The following is an 18828-nucleotide window of genomic DNA, read 5'->3' on the forward strand; positions in this document are numbered from 1 at the left end:
TTGGAAGCTACAGAGAAAGTATCCTCCCCTACGAAAATACTTTTCCTCCCGGTTCTGTTATTTCAAGACTTGTGTAGGAAAGAGGAGTTTTTTTGTTCTGTAAAATGCATGGGTTTTGAGCCAGGATGATCTGGTTTCAAATCCCAGATACATCATTTAGATTACAGGGGTGGGGAACGCCTGGCCCTCAGGCTGTGTAAGGTCCAAGAAATTTGGTCTGGCCCTGCCAAGGCATTAGGGGTGAGTGAATTAAATGTGTGACCAAATATCTCTCGGGCTAATTTTTTAAAAAATATATTTTATTGATTTTTTACAGAGAGGAAGGGAGAGGGATAGAGAGTTAGAAACATTGATCAGCTGCCTCCTGCACACCCCCTACTGAGGATGTGCCCGCAAACAAGGTACATGCCCTTGACCGGAATCGAACCCGGGACCCTTCAGTCCGTAGGCCGACGCTCTATCCACTGAGCCAAACCAGTCAGGGCATCGGGCTAATTTTTAAGATGATCATTTTGTATGGCCCACGAATGATGTTACAAATATCCAAGTGGCCTTTGGTAGAAAAAGGGTTCCCCACCCCTGATTTAGAAGCGTGGGCAAATTACTAAACTTTGAATGTCAGCTTCCTCGTCTTCCCAAAGCAGATAATACCTACTCCGATCATTGTCAGGACTACATGAGTTGATAATAGACAGTGTCTAGCACAGTGCCTGGCATTGTGTAGGCGACACCCCCTACCTGCTTCTCATTTGGATGACCAGGGGTCCAGTATAAAGATGTCGAACACCTAAGGAATTCAGGAGGAAGGCCACCGGATGGGAAGGCTGGAGGAAAACCAAACCGCTTCTCAGTTTCCTCCATGGTCATTGTGGTGGGTGGCAGCAGGTCCGGGTGAAGGTGTGTGTGACCTGTGAGGCAGAATAATGAAATTTCTAGCGATTAAGGGAGGCTCAGAATTCACATTTGATGATCAGACTACATCATCATCCCTTCCACAGTTTCACCGTCTCCATATGTGGGAGGGATTCTTTATTCCCTTTACGTACAGGTATGCACAGAGCCCTGTTCTAGCCCAGGGTTGGGGGACACAGATATGCTACAGGATACAGTACCTGCTTGGGGGTTGATGGGAGAAGACAGATACGAGTGGCAAGAGAAAAGGGTACAATGTTGCAAAATAACATTGGTTTGAAAGGTACAAAGCATTTTGATGGCCCAATATGCACCAAGTCATGCTAGGAATAGAAGGTTGCAGCGGTTCTCAACCTGTGGGTCGCGACCCTTTTGGCGGTCCAACGACCCTTTCACAGGGGTCGCCTAAGACCATCCTGCATATCAGATATTTACATGACGATTCATCACAGTAGCAACATTACAGTTACGAAGTAGCAACGAAAACAATGTTATGGTTGGGTCACAACATGAGGAACTGTATTTAAAGGGCCAGGAGGTTGAGCACCGCTGTTAGGGGGTATAAAGCATCATTCTGGATTTCCCTGGTTGTCCCTGCTCTGTTGTTCTTCTGAATCAACTCTACACTCAACCCGAGACATGCCTCTAAAGATCTGCAAGAACTGCTTCCTCCCCAGCTTCCTGTCCCGTTTCTTCCTAATCCTCTTCTTTCCATGAGTCCCGTCACCATCGAACCCGGGACCCACTGAACCACTGGCGCGGGCGTGATAATGGCGCGGTTCCTTAGGATGCGGCTTTTGAAGGGGCATCAGCAGGAAATGAGGCCCTGAGCCCCGGCGGTCGGGAAGGGAGCCTTGAGCGGGCAGGCACCTGAGCGCAGGGAGGCCGGCCGCGCCGGGAGGCCGAGCGGTCCAGGGAGCGGAGGGACCGCAGGTGTCGGGGGGCTCAGTCCGCGGGGACTGAGGGTCCGGCTCGGGGCCGGCCCCGCCCCCCCGTCCTCCTCCCGTAGCCGGGGCCTCCCCTCGATCGCACTCTCTCCCCGGTACCTGAGGCAGGTGCGCCCCCTTCCTCCCCGCGCCGGTCCGTTCCTTCCGCGCAGGTCCGTTCGCTCCCTCCCCGCCGCGCTCGATCATTGGCTCCTCCCGCCGCGGCCCCGCCCACCACTGGCCCCGCCCCTTCGGCACGTTGACGTCGCCCGGGGGCAGGGGCCGATGACGTGGTTGACGGCAGGTGTAGGAAGTGTCAGTGCTGGCGGCGGGGGAGGCGAAGTTCATTGCCAGCTCCCGCCCCTCGGGTCCTTTCCGAAGGGGGAGCCGGTGCCCAGAGGGGCGCCCAGGGCCGCACCTCGGGGAAGCGTCGCCTCCGTCGCCTGCCCCCGCGCCATGGACTCCGTACCCGCCACTGTGCCTTCCGTCTCCGCCTCCCCCGGGGACTCGGAGCTGCTGGGACCCCTGTCGGTGTTCTTCGCGGCGCTGATAGCCAAGCTCCTGGAGGTGACGGTCCCGTTCCTGGGGGAGGGGGGGACCCCGGGCCGGCCGGCGGCCGTTCTGATGGGAGCGAGCGGGTGCCCTGGCGGACGGGGCGAGGGAGACACGGGGGCCAGGCCCGAGGCGGCGGGACCCTGCAGCGCTGCTCCAGGAGGCAGCGGGCCTGTGCGAGGTGTCGCCTGTTGGTTCCCATCGAGCCCTGAGCAGGCAGCGGGCGCTGGGCTACCCTGGCCTGCGATCGCCGTCCTCACCCGGCCCCGCCTCCTCCTCCCCGGTGACCCCGGCTCCGCGGGGGGCGGGGCCAGTCGGACAGGTGCCGTGAACTGGCAGAGGCGCTGGGAACCGTGCACGGGCGGGTGTTTCCCGCACTGTCTTCGCGGAAGCAGTTAGACTGGAGGTGCACGGATGACAGTTACATTCAGGGGCGCCGAGACCACTGACCAGCTGTCCGGCCTCCTCGCCATGTGTCTGTAGGAGTGGAATACAATCGTAGAGGAAAAGTGCATTTTTGTGTTACTTTTTACCATTTTGGTTTTATTTGCTGCTGTAAAACTTGATTGCTTGGTACAGGATTTTAATTTTTTGTTTTATGTGGCTGTTTAAGTCATAAACATCAGCTAGATCCAGAGGGATTCTAGCCCTGTGTTAGACACGGTGATGTGGTGTCGCATATGGAAATACATGCACAACTTAAAGACATTTGGATTCATACTGTTTAGAAACATTTCAAATCAAACAAGAAATGTGAGGCTGCCCGGCTGGTGTAGCTCAGCGGTTGAGCGTCTACCTATGAGCCAGGAGGTCAGGGTTCGATTCTCGGTCAGGGCACATGCCCGGGTTGTGGGCTCCATCCCCTGTGGGGGGCGTGCAGGAGGCAGCCGATCGATGATGTTCCTCTCTCATCATGGATGTTTCTCTCTATTCCTCTCTTTCCTACTCTCTCTAAAAAATGATTAAAAAAAAATTTTTTTTAAAAGAGAGAGGAATGTGAGTCTGCCAGTATCTAGTCTTTGTAGAAAGAGTGGAAGCTATTGAAGATTTTTGAGGGAGTAGTTACCTGCTAGAGGTTGTTCTAGAATGTCTGTGGATAATTCTTTGTGGCTGCTCGGCTGTAGAGTTTTTATTATTTCTGATATTTCTGTTTCAGCTACTTTCTACACTGCCTGGTGATGTTCAGCCCGGACCTGATTTTTATGGACTGCCATGGAAGCCTGTACTTATCACTGCCTTCTTGGGAATTCTTTCATTTGTCATTTTCTTCTGGAGAACCATCCTTGCTGTGAGTAAATTAGATTATCTTATCTCTTGCCTCATAGGTACAAGGGATATTTTATAGTCACTGGCCCTTTTGTTTCTTTTTCACTTCCTACCATGAACACAAATCAATGCATGTAATCTACACTACCCTTGTAAAGTAACCCAGTGTAGTCTTCATTGGTGTTGGCTGTCTTTTTTATTTTATTTTATTTTTATGTTTTATTGATTTCAGAGAGGAAGGGAGAGGGAGAGAGAGAGATAGAGACATGGATGATGAGAGAGAATCATTGATCGGCTGCCTCCTGCACGCCCCCTACTGGGGATTGAGCCCGCAACCCGGGCAAGTGCCCTTGACTGGAATCGAACCCGGGACCTTTCAGTCCGCAGGCCGACTCTCTATCCACTGAGCCAAACCGGCAAGGGCTTACCTGTCTTTTTGTTCATGCATTTTCCTGCACTAGTCTCCTTTCCCTTTCAGGGTTATGACCACTATTCTCAGGGGGTTGGGAAAATCTGAATGATCTAGCTTATTTATTAGACTTCTAAATTCAGCCACTAGTCAACTTTAAATAGGATTCCCAAGATGTTTTCTGGTGAGAGGAAGAGGCATGTCTTAGTACAAAGACAATGCCTTTAATTTTGTCTTTTTGAACAGCCATTGTTTCTAGACCTCATTCTGGCAATTTGGGGTTGTCAAGTTATTTCGGGTAAATGAAGCATTAGTATATTTAATATGAAAATATTATCCATTTTCATTTTTTAAAGTTAGGTGCTTAGTTAATAAGATTGGTGCTCATTCCATAGATATATAAATGTACCTTTTGTTGCAAAATGAGGTGTTTGCCTTATTGCTTTTATCTATCAAACTATTTATGAAGTATCACTATCAATTACATTTGAAATGCTTTGTAACCTTTTTCTAACCCTATGGCTCATTAAGCTGAACCACTGTTACTAAATTTTCTTGTAGTTACGATTTGACTATTATATTAGAACTGTATTATTTCTAATAATGAAATCAAATTTAATTTAATTTCTTTCTCTTTTAGGTAAAGAGTCATGTGTACCAAGGTAAATATTTAGGCTGGTTTTGTTATTGTGCTGTTTCCTCATTATTGGTGTTTGATAAGAGTTTTACAAGCTAGAAATAGATATAGTGACATCTGATATATGACTGACTTATTAACTCCTGAAGGTTTCACTAATGCTGGGTTGTGGTTTGGGTGATAGAGTAGATAGATGGTGATGCTACCCACTGAGATAGGAGATGAGGTGGAACAAACTGGCAGTAGGAAGAAGATGCTTGGTTTAATTTGGGGCAGATTGACTTTAAATATTGATGGAATGCAAATTTATTACATGTGAACATTGTTCCTGGGCTAATGGTATAATCAATACAGTATATATGTATGTGTGTGTGTGTGTATATACATATATATATTTAAGTAGGTAATTTGAGGAATAGGAGATGCAAATCAATATGCTATACTTTCGTCTGTTCCTCTTTGCAAGTTATGTATAGTTGAAATTACCAGTTTCTGCGAACAAAGGGGTTTCCTGAAGGGAAGGATATAGAGCTAAAATATTTTACTGTATTTCCTAGCTCTGAAATAATTTTTATTGGAAACTCATTGAAGTAAAGGTTCTTATTATATTTTTCTTAAATTTTAATATTTTACACCTTTATTTCTCTCCTTTTTAAAGGCTGATAGTTATGCTAAGAAGTTCTTTTCCTTCATAGTGCAGGATAAGATGTCTTTGTTGCTAATAGATTGGGTAATTCAGTTTTATTTAGAAGTCATAATTAAATTATGGATTCGCCCCCCCCCCTTTCTTTTAGTCACTGAACAACAGATTTCTGAGAAGCTGAAGATGCTCAAAAAAGAAAACGCAGATCTTGTACAAAAATTGTCAAATTATGAGCAGAAGGTATAATTCTTTTAGTTTTTTTCCCCATGGTTCCAGCTTCATTTCCTCCTCCTGTCTTATAGTTTTTATGCTATTTTTAAATCATATTTTTAAATTCCATTATTCTCTACAAACCATTCAAATTTGAAGCAACCATGATGTGTGTAAAGTACTACTCTTTTTTCTTAAGGGGCCACCTGGTGGAGATAAGTTTGAGAGCACTCTAATTTATATTTCTATATTCTGAATGCTTTATCTAAATAGGTCAAGGAATCAAAGAAGCATGTTCAAGAAACCAAGAAACAAAATATGATTCTCTCTGATGAAGCAACTAAATTTAAGGTAAAAATCCCTGGTCATTTTGAGGATACATTCAAAGAACAAAAGAAAAATAACAAGTAATTATTATTAATCTTCATATCGTTTTCTATAGCATAGAATCAAGGAACTTGAAGAAACTAAGGAAAATCTGAACGATACAGCAAAAAATCTGCGTCTCCTTTTAGAATCTGAGAGAGAACAGAATGCCAAGAATGAGGACTTGGTAAGAGTTTCGCTCTAAGTGTCACCAGCACTTGGATTTCAAACTATTTTATTTTTCAAGCTATTTTATAGATTGGGTGAGTTGAACTCTGCATTTTCCCATGTTGTAACTAGAGTAAGATTGGAAGCCAGGGGAGTTGAACCTACATCTGTTCATTTCTTGGGAACTTTAAATGCTAATACCACAAGTTCTTATTCTTACGGTCCTAGGGAGTATTTTTGTCCTCGGCCCAGGGTACTTTTTATATTGCTTGGCTCAACCCCCAAAACATGTTGAGCAACTAAGAAACTAGCCCAGTTGAACAGTGCTAGTGCTTTGTTTTGTTTGTGTGGTTCTTTTTAAAAATAGACTTCTAATATTAGGACAGTTTTAGAGTTCAAGTTCAACGTAGTAGAGAGAGGGTTCCCATATATCACACGCCCAGTTACACTTGATCACCTGGCTGAGGCTGCTCCCCGGTACAGTCACCCCTCTGCCACCTTGGCCTGCTGTGCCCTGGAAGTCACAACCCACAGCTAAAGGGGGAAGCGGTGCCCCCCCCCTCGCCCCCCAAACCTGGGGAGGCAGCATCCTTCATAATTTATCGGGAAGTCTCCTCTAGGTGAGGTTTGTCTATTCTCCGGTCCAGCCATTTTCAGTTCAGGCCAGAGAATTTTTAAAGTGACCTCGGGATCTTTTTCTCTCTTACTAGGAAAAACCATTGATTTGAACTGGTGTGCTTGAAAGTTTTTTCAATTTCTTTGCTTTCACCTTTTTGTCTGGTCCTCTACCACATTCTCATAGACAGGAAGGTGGTGGGTGGCATGAAACACTATTGCCTCCAATTATTTTCTTCTTTCCTCATCTCTTTACATTCTTGGCTTTTCTTGGAGGCTAAGGCTGGGTCACCTGCTTTTACCTGCTATACATAGGGGATGGCCCTTCTTTTTTAGCTTATATCCCAGTGTTCCTACTGAAATCCTGATATATTTTTTGTGTTCTTTTCCACATGGCAGATATCGGAAAACAAGATATCTTTAGAGAAGTTAAAGGATGTTATTGCAATGAATGCCTCAGAACTTTCAGAGGTAAAGCTGCCTATAATTTCTGCAAGATATTAATACAATGTCTTAGTTTTATTGAGGAGCAAACACTTATTTGTGCTAGAATCTGCAACTGAAAACTATCTGATGTCTAATTGGGAAAGTGAAACTTTGCGGGGTTTTTTTTTCCCCTTTGGAATCAATTCATTAATAGGAGTGTTTCGCATTAGGTTCAGATTGCCCCTTAACGAAGCTAAACTTAGTGAAGAGAAGGTGAAGTCCGAATGCCATCGGGTTCAAGAGGAAAATGCTAAGCTTAAGAAGAAGAGAGACCAGGTAAAGAAAAGTTAGCGCGTAGATTATGTAAACGAGAGAACTCAATACCATTGCCTCTTGAATATCTTTTCTCAGATCTGTTTTTAAGGAAATGAAATATGTATGCAGGATTCTATTCTGAGATATGCAGAGTTTAAACTGTGCTCCCCAAATTGAGTACATGTGTTTGTCCTCCATCTGTTCTGGATTTTCTGTTCTTCTGTACAGTTTCTTAGAGCTAGCGGAGTGCTTAGTCTTTGTCTTCAAACACCAACCAGTTATTAACCTGAATTGGCCTCAAGGGGGCGGTGGATTTGCTTCTCAAACTAAAGAATTAGTCTAAGCCAGTGGTGCTCAACCTTCTGGCCCTTTAAATACAGTTCCTCATGTGGTGACCCAACCATAAAATTATTTTCGTTGCTACTTCATAACTGTAATGTCGCTACTGTTATGAATCGTCATGTAAATATCTGATATGCAGGGTGGTCTTAGGCGACCCCTGTGAAAGGGTCGTTCGACCGCCAAAGGGGTCGCGACCCACAGGTTGAGAACCACTGGAAGCAGTTCCTGCTTCACTGACCAAGGGAAGATGACATGGCCTGGGTCTGGGAGACTGAGATTGTTCCCTTCTATTCTTACTGGGTGTTAGTTCTTTGAATTGGCTGCCATTTTCTGAGGGATACAGTAAACTGGATCAGCTTCTGAGGGCTGGAGCCACTCTCCCTTCGCCCTTAACCGACGCCTTAGCCCATGGGGACGGGCAAAGAGGAGCCTGGCTCCAGAATAACCTGTCTCAGTCACGTGGTCCTGATGTCTCCAGTACAAAGCCCTAACTGTTGGAAATTCGTGTGCTTTAACTTTTCAGTTGCAGCAGGAAATCAAAGACTTGAATAAATCCCACGCTGAGCTCAGTGAGCAAATCAAATCATTTGAGAAGTCTCAGAAAGATTTCGAAGTAACTCTTACTCAAAAAGATGATAATATCAATGTAAGTTCATTCTCTCGAGCACATGTTTAGTTCTCATGGATTCCCACGCAACCAGGAGGTTCTTTCTAATATTTTGCTTCTTTTCTAGGCTTTGACGAATTGCATCACACAGTTGAATCGGTTAGACTGTGAATCTGAATCTGAGCATCAAAATAAAACAGGAAATGAATCAGATGAACTAGCAAACGGGGAAGTGGGAGGTAAGATGGGTTTCGGGGAGGCTAGTCCTCTTTCTGCCTTCCTGTCTTTAATCAAGTAACCGATGCGCCTTCAGAGTTGTGGGCGCACATCGCTGGGTCTGTGTGTGCGTCTGTGTGCGCTGGGCAGAGGTGGGTGGCTGGGCTGCGGTGTGACAGTGGGCGTGCAGTGAGCACTGGTCTTGCTTTTCCATCTCAGTAGAACTAGACATGTGCACTGGTGCTGGGCACTGAGCACTGGTCAGGAGGAGAAACTGGTTTCCCACCTTCACGGAGATGACACTGGGATTTAATGCGCATCATCTCTCTAGCTCCGTGGTTTGAAGGCCCCACAACCAACTTTGAGAGTGAGGTGGGAGCCATGAACTGACTAGGTCAGGAGAGCAAGGCTGAAGCGTAGCCGTGTTTCCTGATGAGATGTTTCTGGATGCTGCTTCCCGAGTTGGATGTTGCTCGCATAGTGGGTGTTTTCAACCCCACCCGGTAGCAGATTCAAGGGGAGAAGGGAGGAATGAGTCTTTCTAACGAAGATACTTGACCAGGTGGAGGTAGGTGTGAGAGGGAAGAGAGAGCTTTGCCTTGCATGGACCTCCTTGCTCATGAATGGCATGGGTAACATTCTATTGCACAAACTCTCTAAAAGTCAAGTAGCCTAATCAGTTCTGTTGGTTCATTTGCTTTGACTTTGAGTGTTTAAACATAGTCATTTTTCATTTGGGGGAAATCGAGAAAACAGAGTTACAAAGCATGGGAGGAAGAAGTAATGAAACCTCTTTGTTTCCTAGGTGACCGAAGTGAGAAGATGAAAAATCAGATTAAGCAGATGATGGACATTTCTCGGGTACCGTCCTTTGTGTAGAACAGAATGGCGTCCGTGCCTGTGAGTCCTTACTGTGCCTCCTTTTAAGAACACCTCTCTCTGCTGCACTTTCTAGACACAGACGGAAATATCCGTTGTTGAAGAGGATCTAAAACTTCTACAGTGTAAGCTGAGAGCCTCGATGTCCACAAAATGTAACCTGGAAGGTAGGTTGCCAGATATTGGGAAGACAAAGAATTGCTTTGGATGCCTGGCTGGCGTGACTCAGTGGTTGAGCAGTGACCTATGAACCAGGAGGTCACGGTTTGATTCCTGGTCAGGGCACATGCAGACTAGATCCCCAGTAGGGGGTGTGCAGGAGGCAGCCAATCAGTGATTCTCTTTCATCATTGATGTTGCTACCTCTCTCCCTCTCCCCTTCCTCTCTGCAATCAATAAAAAAATTTTTTTAAAAAAAAATAATCATTGTATTGGAAAGAGAAAGAATGGCTTCCGGTGTTCGTGTTTCCCACCCTCAAGTTGCCCAGTCCTTGTGCACACACAGCTCACACGTGTTCTCCTCTGCAGACCAAATAAAGAAGTTAGAAGACGAGCGCAGCTCCCTGCAGGCCGCCAAGGCCGGGCTGGAGGAGGAGAACAAGACCCTGAAGCAGAAGGTGGAGATCCTGAACGAGCTCTACCAGCAGAAGGAGATGACGCTGCAGAAGTACGGTTCTCCCGGGTCGTTGGCAACAAGACGGTCGCTTAACTAAAGGCGTGACTATCCGATCACTTTGTCTCCTTTTTAAAGATTACCAAGGTTTTCCATCCATGATTAAGTTAGGGTTCCCTTTTTTCTTTTCTACCTCATTTTCCATAACTTGCATTTTTCTTTCCATTCTAACCAGTTGTCAGAAATTATTTGAGGGGGAGTGGTGTTGGTACTAACAGTTACTGCTGCAGAAGTGGTTTTTGTTTGTTTTTTTTGATGATCCTTACCCTTTCTATAGTCTTGAAAAATTCTGAGTGATTTACATACATTATTGTTAGTAAATACTTAAAAAGGAATATTTATAAGTACTGCGCGCTAACCGATTGCGCCACTGGAGCCCCTAAAAAGGAATATTTAGCTATTGAAGATATATAAGTCAAATACACTAAACATTACATAATGTGACCGTGCCAAGGATGTTGGCCTGTCTTTTAGTTTTTCATCACCACGTCTTGCAGAATGCCCCGTCAGCTTTGCTTGAGTGGCACATAATAATAGTATCTGTCCGTACTTTAATCTTAGCATCTTACTGGGTAACCGGTCTATTATAGCCATTCATAAAATACTTGAAGTATTGAATGGGAAGTTAAGAATACATAAACCTTTTTCTCTTTGGTATTAATCCTTTTTACTATAGCGCTTCTCTCATTTTGCTTCTGATTCATAGAAAATTAAGTTAAGTGATTCAAGTTAAGTGTCTTTTGAATCAGAACTATGTGCAGAGAGGTCCAAGTGTAACAAGAAAATAGTGTTTTTAAACCGTTAAATGTTACAACCATTGTCATTTATGTTACAGCAGATTGACAGCTTGAGCTGGCAGGTTATTGGGTTAAAACCAGCGTCCCGTAGATAGTACACTGATTATGGGCAGTCAGAGTCTCTTTCTCTTCAATGGACATTGCCAGTCCTTGGCTTTTCTCTCTCCTTATCACAATCCCACTGAAGCAGGTGGGGAGTGGGATTGGGACCTAAAGGGTGGAAGTGCCTGTGGTTAATTGCACAGACAGGAGACGTGTTTTGAAGGCTTTCTTCAGCGGACTGTCTTCTCATGGTGCCAGTCTTCAGCTGAGAAACAGCCCTTCCGTGACAGGAATAAGAGTAGTTGTTACAGGTCTCCCCGTGGTAGGAATCGGAATCACCCCCTGCTTTACCCTGATGAACCTGACTGTCGGTCAGGTTCGCCCTGGCTTCCCACACTAGGCAAATGAGCTTTCATTGTCTCGAGTCCCAGAACGTTGCCCGTGGGCCACCTAGTGTTTTATCATTTCTTTGTTTTATTTGTTAAGAAGTAGAGAATTGCGAAGAGAAGTTGGGAAATGCAGGCGATGTGCCAAAGGCCAGAGCTTGGTTTGCATCCCCAGATGGCAGGTGTGAAGGAAACCCTCTGTGAATCTGTGTGCACGTCTGAGCCTCTGAGAGGATGGGAAGGGGAGGCATTGAGGAGTCGAGTGGCGGCATTGGGACAGGCGCTGGGGAAAAGGAGACACACTTTCACTCGGCGACTGGCTCTTCCCTAGGAAGCTGAGCCAAGAGGAGTTTGAGCGGCGAGAAAGGGAGCAGCGGCTGTCAGCGGCCGATGAAAAGGCGGTTTCGGCAGCAGAGGAGATAAAAACCTACAAGTGAGTTCAGGCTTTTTACAAAAACCGCTTGTGCTTGTTCAGTTTGCACAACAAACTGGCACATAAATAATGGTGAGGGGACATGAGTACATTTAATTCACACAAGGAAAATTTTCACTTAGCAAAGGAAAATAATGTTTAACAACAATTTCCCAACACCCAACACGTAAATGTAAGGGAGCTTGGTTCAAGCCGGCAGAGCTGGGTGGTTTAAGAGCTGTTTTAGCAAAGCAGTTTGCTGTCTGGTGTATCAGACCTTTAAAATGACCGTGACATTGATGGGCCCAGTGCTCAGCTCTGGGTAATTGTCCGTGGATATAATTAAAGGAAGAAGCTTTATGGAGGGAGCTATTGATAGCAGGCTTATATGAGAACATATTAAAGAACAGTTAAAGAAATTATAATGTATCAACTCGGAATCTCTGGCTGCTACGATAAATAAGGACATTAGGTAGTATTAGTTTTAATTATATTGTACTCTTAATTATAACCATGTAAAATACGTTTCTGTTAGGGTGAAATCTGTAAGGGTACAGTTAGAGTAAAGGGAACATGGTAGGATCATGTAACATCTAATTCAGTTGTGCTGGACGGATAAAAGCAAGTGTATTCTTAGGTGGAGAATCGAAGAGCTGGAGGATGAATTGCAGAAAACAGAGCGCTCCTTTAAAGACCAGGTGGGTATACCGCCCGGCAGCTGCAGGATTCTTTGGGGTCTCCAACAGGTAGTGTAATGAATCCATAAACATATTTTTTGATGTGTTATCTTTTTCAGATTTCTGCTAATGAGAAGAAAGCGCACGAGAACTGGGTAAGGTTTTTTCCCTTCCCTTTATCTGGCGCATAGTCGACCACAGCTGAACTTGGATACGTTTTCCTCCAATAGCTCAAAGCGCGTGCGGCAGAAAGAGCTATGGCCGAAGAGAAGAGGGAAGCAGCCAACCTGAGACACAAGTGCGTGGTTTGATCCGTTTTGTCAGCTCCTGGAGGTCTTCAAGGCTGTGCTGTGTGGTATTTAATAAGAATTGGTTTCCGATTTCATATTTATGTCCGTTCTTTCTCCATATTCAAGGTTATTAGAATTGACCCAGAAGATGGCGATGCTGCAAGAACCTGTGATTGTAAAACCAATGCCCGGGAGGCCCAGCGCACAGAACCCTCCACGGAGAGGTAGGGAGCGCTCTTGAAGGGCAGCAATCTGTATTTTGGTGCAAACTGAATATAGGTTACTTTTTATTTCTGTGTGTAATATAACGATGCCCTAGAAACAAGCCTAAGAGCTTAACACAGTGCGGACCAGTAGTTTTATTGCTGGCTTTACCCAGTGGCCAGATAAGTTTCTGTTGAACGAGTACAAAAAACGTTTTACATAAATGCTAAAGGCACGCCTTAAAATTAAATACCCATGGCATTTTGAAGTTATTTATTACATGTTCTTACAAGCTAATATCTTTTTAAAGAATTCTCGTGATTGGCCACAAGCCTTAGAACAGAAAACACGAGAATTCTCGTGATCCGTCCGCAACATGTTAAAGAAAAGAGGTTGCAAAGAGGTTGCCTGCTGTGGTAACGGGGGACTGTCACCTGCAGGCCCCCTGAGCCAGAATGGCTCTTTCGGCCCCTCGCCCGTGAGTGGTGGAGAATGCTCCCCGCCACCGAGGGACCCGCCCGCGAGACCTCTCTCTGCCACGCTCAGTCGAAGAGATGTGCCCAGAAGTGAATTTGGTGAGTATTCATGTTATCTGTAAACTGTTTCAAGAGCACTTTCCCCTTTTATTTGAGAATTCTAATGCAAACTTTTTAGAATTTGTGCCTAACATAGAGAATTTCTTAATTTTACTTATTTTGAATAGTCTACTGCAAGATCTGCTTTAGAACAGAAACCATCTATTTATTATCACTAATATTATTTATCTTACATATAAATACGTAAAGTATATTTATACTTAAGTAAAAGCATAAATAATATTGTTTTTGCGTCTATTTTTATGTTTTACTGTGATGTGTAAGCCTTTATCTGTAAAATAGATTTCTATGGAGTTCCCTTCTGAAATATTACAAAAGTAGCCTTAAGACTTTATAATTTCTGAGCAATCATTTCTCACTATAGTATGAAATGCTAGGTCTTTTTTCTATTCATAACTATGTCTATGAGACTCGGTAAGATAAGGAAGTCGCCACATGCAAAATGAAAAAGGTGAGCCTGCACTCCTGCATCAGCCTGCGGTGTGCGGTCCTTAACCAGTCCGTTCATCGCAGGTTTTATTGCCCTTCTTTCTAAGACAGCTCCTACTTTAATTATCCAAGTCTGGGCATAAATTGTGATGTCCCCTCATAGGTGCTGGGGGCCCAGTTTTTAATGTTACTTTCAGAGTTGAGCCCTGCCCCGTCCACAATTGGTTTATTCCTCCTGAAAATCCACGCCAGGGCTCTGTTCTTTCTTTCTCAAGGTTCAGTGGACGAGCCTCCACCTCCTCTCCAGTGCTCTGAGGCACCTGGGAGCCCCTCTGCCTCTGGTAGGGACCTGGTGTGTTCAAGGTCTAAAATCATGGAGGCAGCCGGCCAGTGTGGCTCAGTGGTTGAGCCTCAGCCTTTGAACCAGGAGGTCACGGTTCCATTCCTGGTCTGAGCACGTGCCCGGGTTGCAGGCTTGATCACCAATAGGGGGTGTATAGGAGGCAGCCGGTCAATGATTCTCTCTCATCATTGATGTTTCTATCTCTTTCTCCCCCCGACCCTTCCTCTCTGAAATCAATACAAATATATTAAGAAAACAACAAAATCATGGAGGCAGGGGGTAGAGGGGTTTTTATTCTTCCTCAAAGAGTATGTAACTCAGAGGAAGTCTAACTCATCTTCTGGCTTCGACAGACCCCGGTGCAGCTCCCATGATGAACAGCAGCCCAAGAAGCGCTTCCCCTTCCAGGGTGGGTGAGGGCAAGGTACGTATTTCCGGAAGCACTGCGCTGTGTCCGCAGCCCTCTCTGCGCCTCGTCCATCACTGTCTGTGTGTGCGGTTATATCTCTCCTGTCTCATTTATTTTTTAAAAAGCAAACGGTTCCCCAGGAGTTTGAAGGCCCTTCAGCTCCCAGCACTACACCTTTGGCTGAGCATCCAGGAGCAGTGAGTACTGAGGCTGAGGACTGCCCTGGGCTTGGCACACCCGGTGCATTTCTGGAAAGGACACGCAGGCCCTGGCACTAACCTGCCTGCGTGAACTTGCACGGCCGTGTGAGCTTCCTCTGGCCGTGGACTTGCGAGTGTTTGTCCCCTGCTGAAATCTGACCGGTTGACTGGTTTCTGTTTTGGTTCGGTGATTAACCCGTTTGGAGTGCTATATGTAACTAAAACACGTGCACAGGCATCGCTCCACCCTTACATCGTGTGCTTCCGTGTTGAGCACTCTCAAGGAAAGTAAATCCACCGTGTGGTGCATAACTCATCGTCAGTACATGTGCTGGGAAGTCTGCTATTTAAGACCCTCTCCAGTTGTACAGTAGGCAAACCCTAATTTGAATAACCTGAAATCACAGCTTGGTAACAGAAGGATGTTTGCCAGGGGTGAAACACTGACTAGTGAAGACCTGTCATTACTGTTGTGCCAGTTCTGGCAAGAGCCTTAAATGAGGTTCCCGTGAGAGTCTTCTCTTGTCTCTCGTGTAGCGGCTCTCGCTGGGAGTCCTCTGTCATCCCTCACAGGGCGTCTCTAGCTTGAAATAGAAGTACATGCAATTTAATTATTTAGAATTTTCAACCCAGTTTCCCGTGAGGAAAGATCAGTCCTTATCTCACAATGTACAGTATCACTGGTGAATGAAGGTGAGGATTAGCGCCATGACTGCCTAACTTCACCAACGTGGAACATTGTTTCTGTTGGAAAACACTTCCCGTTCGGTGCAGGACCCCCAGAACACACCTCTCCTGACAGGTCTTTTCTCCAGGGGCGGCTTGAATAAGACCCAAGACCCCTTTAAGTCAAAGGCTTTGAAGAGAATAGCCTGCTTTGTTAGCGGGCGCAGAGGTGGGGAGAGCAGCCTTGACCCTGACTCCTGCCTTAGCCTCCCATGCTGGATGACCTTCGGCAAGTGTCTGCTGCTCTCTGTGCTCTTTGATATGTACAACAAGATGATGGTACTTAGAGACCTAGAGACCTGAGAGTTAGATGAAAGGAAATTGAAGGTACTCTGAAGAGTAGCTATGATGACACGTGTAGTGAATGGATTTTTGTTCCCTTCCTTCTCTCCATTCTTCGTATGGAAACAATGAGCTGTTGTGGTGAGGGGAGGGATATGGGAGGAAGGGGATGCCTTGGAAGTAGATCACCGTGTATAGCATGGTGTGATTCCCCCCCTCCCACTTGGACATACCAGTAGCAGCATGATCACAGCAAAACTCCACTGCTGTGCCGTGCTGCCTGCCAGGCTGCCAGTGGGGACCAATGGGAGGAGGGCAGTCTCTTGCACTGGTTCTGCCCATTGGCAGGTGCCCGGCATCTGCTTCTTTGGGGTTCAGCTTTTGCTGGTGTTGGTGCTTCTGTCTGTCATTCCAGAGTGTTTCAGACTTGAACCGTTTCTGCTCTGCAGGTGAATATGGCTGCAGAAGGGCCCCCTCCTTTCCCGGGTGTGCCCCTCATGAGCTCCTCCATGGGGGGCCCTCTACCGCCGCCCATTCGCTACGGACCACCTCCTCAGCTCTGCAGGCCTTTCGGGCCTCGGCCATTTCCTCCACCATTTGGTATGATGATGGACTTGCCAACCACCTCTCTGTGTGCCCCTTGCTAAGATTTTAACAGTTACTATCGCGGGCTCTGCAATGAAAGGGTAAAGCTGGCGGAGTCCCTTTGAACTTGTCCTAAAGTTTCTTAGGACACATGCAGGGGGTGGGGGGGGGGGGGGGGCTGCATAATCTCCCTCCACTGGGGTGGGCAGAATGGTCTCTTGTAGACAGCAGAAAGGGGCTGCTTATAGGAAGCCAGAAATACTACTGCTGCAGATGTTCATTGAACATCTGGGGCTGCGTGCCCAGCTCTGTGGTGGATAGAACTCACTACTCTCCGAACTCCGAGAGCTCAGAGAGTCCTATAGGACCAGCTACATACGCCATATGTGTGAATGGGTCAGAGTATAAAGGGAAGACTAAACCCTCACTCCCCACCTTGGGAATAAATGGGAAGGAAGTTTTAAAGAGAAGGTGGCGTGGAATAGCTACCTCGTGGATATTGCTGAGTTTAATTAGGTGGAGCTGGAAGGCATTCCCAGAGGGGCAAGCACCTTGATTGTGATGCTGAGCCCCGCGTGAACTTGTAATTGATACAGCAGTAGACAGGATTTCCTTTACCAAAATTTCTTTACCTTGTGAAGCCCTTTTTCTCATAATCGGTCAAATACAAGCCAAGCTCTTGTGAGGTAAAGATGGCAGACTTGTGACGTAGAAAAACCACAAGCTAGGCAGAGCCCTGTGCAATCCTGCCTGTGCTGCTTCATGGCTGGCCGGCCAGAGGCCTGTCACTTAAACCTGCTGAGCCTCAGTGTGACTGATGTAGACAGTAGGCCTTCCACCCTCTGACTTCTAGGGTTGGGAGAAATGAAAGATGAACATTCCTGGAATCACCTACAGGTAGATATGTTCATACGTGACGCCGTTTTTATTTTCCCAGGTCCTGGTTTCCGGCCACCTCTAGGCTTAAGGGAATACGCACCGGGCGTTCCACCGGGGAAACGGGACGTGCCTTTCGACCCTCGAGGATTTGTACCGGGACACCCTCATTTTAGACCTGGAGGCTCTCCTGGCCCTCGGGAGTACTTCGCCCCTGGCCCCCGACTACCGCCCCCGAGCCACGGCCCCCCGGACTACCCTTCACCTGCTGCAAGAGACTCACTGCCTCCTGGCTCCAGAGAGGAGCCCCCACCTGCCTCTCAGAGCGGCAGCCAGGGCTCCTCCCAGACCTTGAAACAGAGCCCGTAACTCCGACATGCAGCCGGAGAGGAAGTGGACTGTGCACTATCCATTACAGTCTCAAATCCAAAAGTTTCAATAAAGTTAGTTTTTAGACCTAAGCTGCCCCGGCAGTGTGCATTTTTGAGCCAAACAATGAAAAAATACCATTTCTCCCCTTAAATGAAAATCACCTCGTGAGCTAGAGCCTCCTCCCAACTTTGAAATGTGCAATAAAGAATACCTGTGTCTTAGTTCGTGTAGCATATGTAACTGTTCAATGATTTAGAACGTCATGAAAAATATGAACATTTCCTGTGGAAATGCCATAAGAACATGTATTTCCATTTATTATCCTGTTTTTAGTGGACACCAGTTGAACGCAGAGCAACGGTGTTTATAAGCTTGAATTTTTAAAGTATCTGGTCGCAAGGACTGTTACGCTAAAAATGTTTACTAAGAAATCACTGAACTTTATCTCCCCTCTTGCTAAAGTTCTTTGTAGTGGAAGTTCATTAAAATTTGGTTATTAATGTTTCCCAAGAGTCTGTTGATTCATTCGACTGTTTTCTCATGAGACTTGTGCCATTTGGGAAAGATGAAAGCTCGGCCTCCCAGCACCAAGTTCCCTGTTACTCCCTGCTCAGCAGGTTCGGCCTCAGTCATCCAGGCACCGGGACTGAGGGCTTCCTTCACTTCAGAGCAGCCATGGGCCATCTGACAGCACTCACGGCGTTCTGTGATACCTGCCTGGGTCATTCCGAAGATGAGTTTACAGCAGTAGCAAGGAGTGTCTGACCCAGCCGTGGGCAAACTACGGCCCGCTTGAAATGAATAAAACTAAAAAAAAAAAAGACCGTGCCCTTTTATGTAATGATGTTTACTTTGAATTTATATTAGTTCACACAAACACTCCATCCATGCTTTTGTTCCGGCCCTCCGGTCCAGTTTAAGAACCCATTGTGGCCCTCGAGTCAAAAAGTTTGCCCACCCCTGGTCTAACCTGATGTTCTGTTGCTTTTGCCATTTGTGCATTAAGGGTGCACAACAGAAGCCCACTGGTTTGGTTCAGT

The 18828-nt window shown here is 46.1% G+C and overlaps 1 protein-coding gene across 4 annotated transcripts in view; it reads left to right on the forward strand.

Annotated features, from left to right (window-relative positions):
- The window catches only part of MIA3 (MIA family member 3, ER export factor), a 31211-nt gene extending 12919 nt beyond the window's left edge, over nt 1–18292 (forward strand). Inside the window, exons 1-24 of one of the 4 annotated variants that reach the window (XM_023744947.1) lie at nt 2151–2405; nt 3547–3678; nt 4706–4727; nt 5497–5585; nt 5829–5906; nt 5998–6108; nt 7104–7180; nt 7367–7466; nt 8311–8433; nt 8522–8633; nt 9416–9471; nt 9566–9656; nt 10018–10156; nt 11719–11820; nt 12437–12497; nt 12596–12631; nt 12707–12774; nt 12893–12990; nt 13411–13545; nt 14271–14336; nt 14692–14762; nt 14873–14944; nt 16405–16555; nt 17478–18292. In XM_023744947.1, the coding sequence (XP_023600715.1) occupies nt 2295–2405; nt 3547–3678; nt 4706–4727; nt 5497–5585; nt 5829–5906; nt 5998–6108; nt 7104–7180; nt 7367–7466; nt 8311–8433; nt 8522–8633; nt 9416–9471; nt 9566–9656; nt 10018–10156; nt 11719–11820; nt 12437–12497; nt 12596–12631; nt 12707–12774; nt 12893–12990; nt 13411–13545; nt 14271–14336; nt 14692–14762; nt 14873–14944; nt 16405–16555; nt 17478–17785 (2409 nt within the window). In that variant the 5' untranslated portion in view covers nt 2151–2294 and the 3' untranslated portion in view covers nt 17786–18292. Of the gene's footprint in view, nt 1–2150; nt 2406–3516; nt 3679–4705; nt 4728–5496; nt 5586–5828; nt 5907–5997; nt 6109–7103; nt 7181–7366; nt 7467–8310; nt 8434–8521; nt 8634–9415; nt 9472–9565; nt 9657–10017; nt 10157–11718; nt 11821–12436; nt 12498–12595; nt 12632–12706; nt 12775–12892; nt 12991–13410; nt 13546–14270; nt 14337–14691; nt 14763–14872; nt 14945–16404; nt 16556–17477 lie in introns of those variants that run through there. The other 3 variants (XM_023744945.1, XM_014446081.2, XM_023744946.1) reach the window with 3 other exon arrangements.
- Nucleotides 18293–18828: the final 536 nt, after the last annotated feature.

This window comes from Myotis lucifugus, unplaced genomic scaffold (genome assembly GCF_000147115.1).
Source record: "Myotis lucifugus unplaced genomic scaffold, Myoluc2.0 scaffold_500, whole genome shotgun sequence".
NCBI lineage: Eukaryota > Metazoa > Chordata > Mammalia > Chiroptera > Vespertilionidae > Myotis > Myotis lucifugus.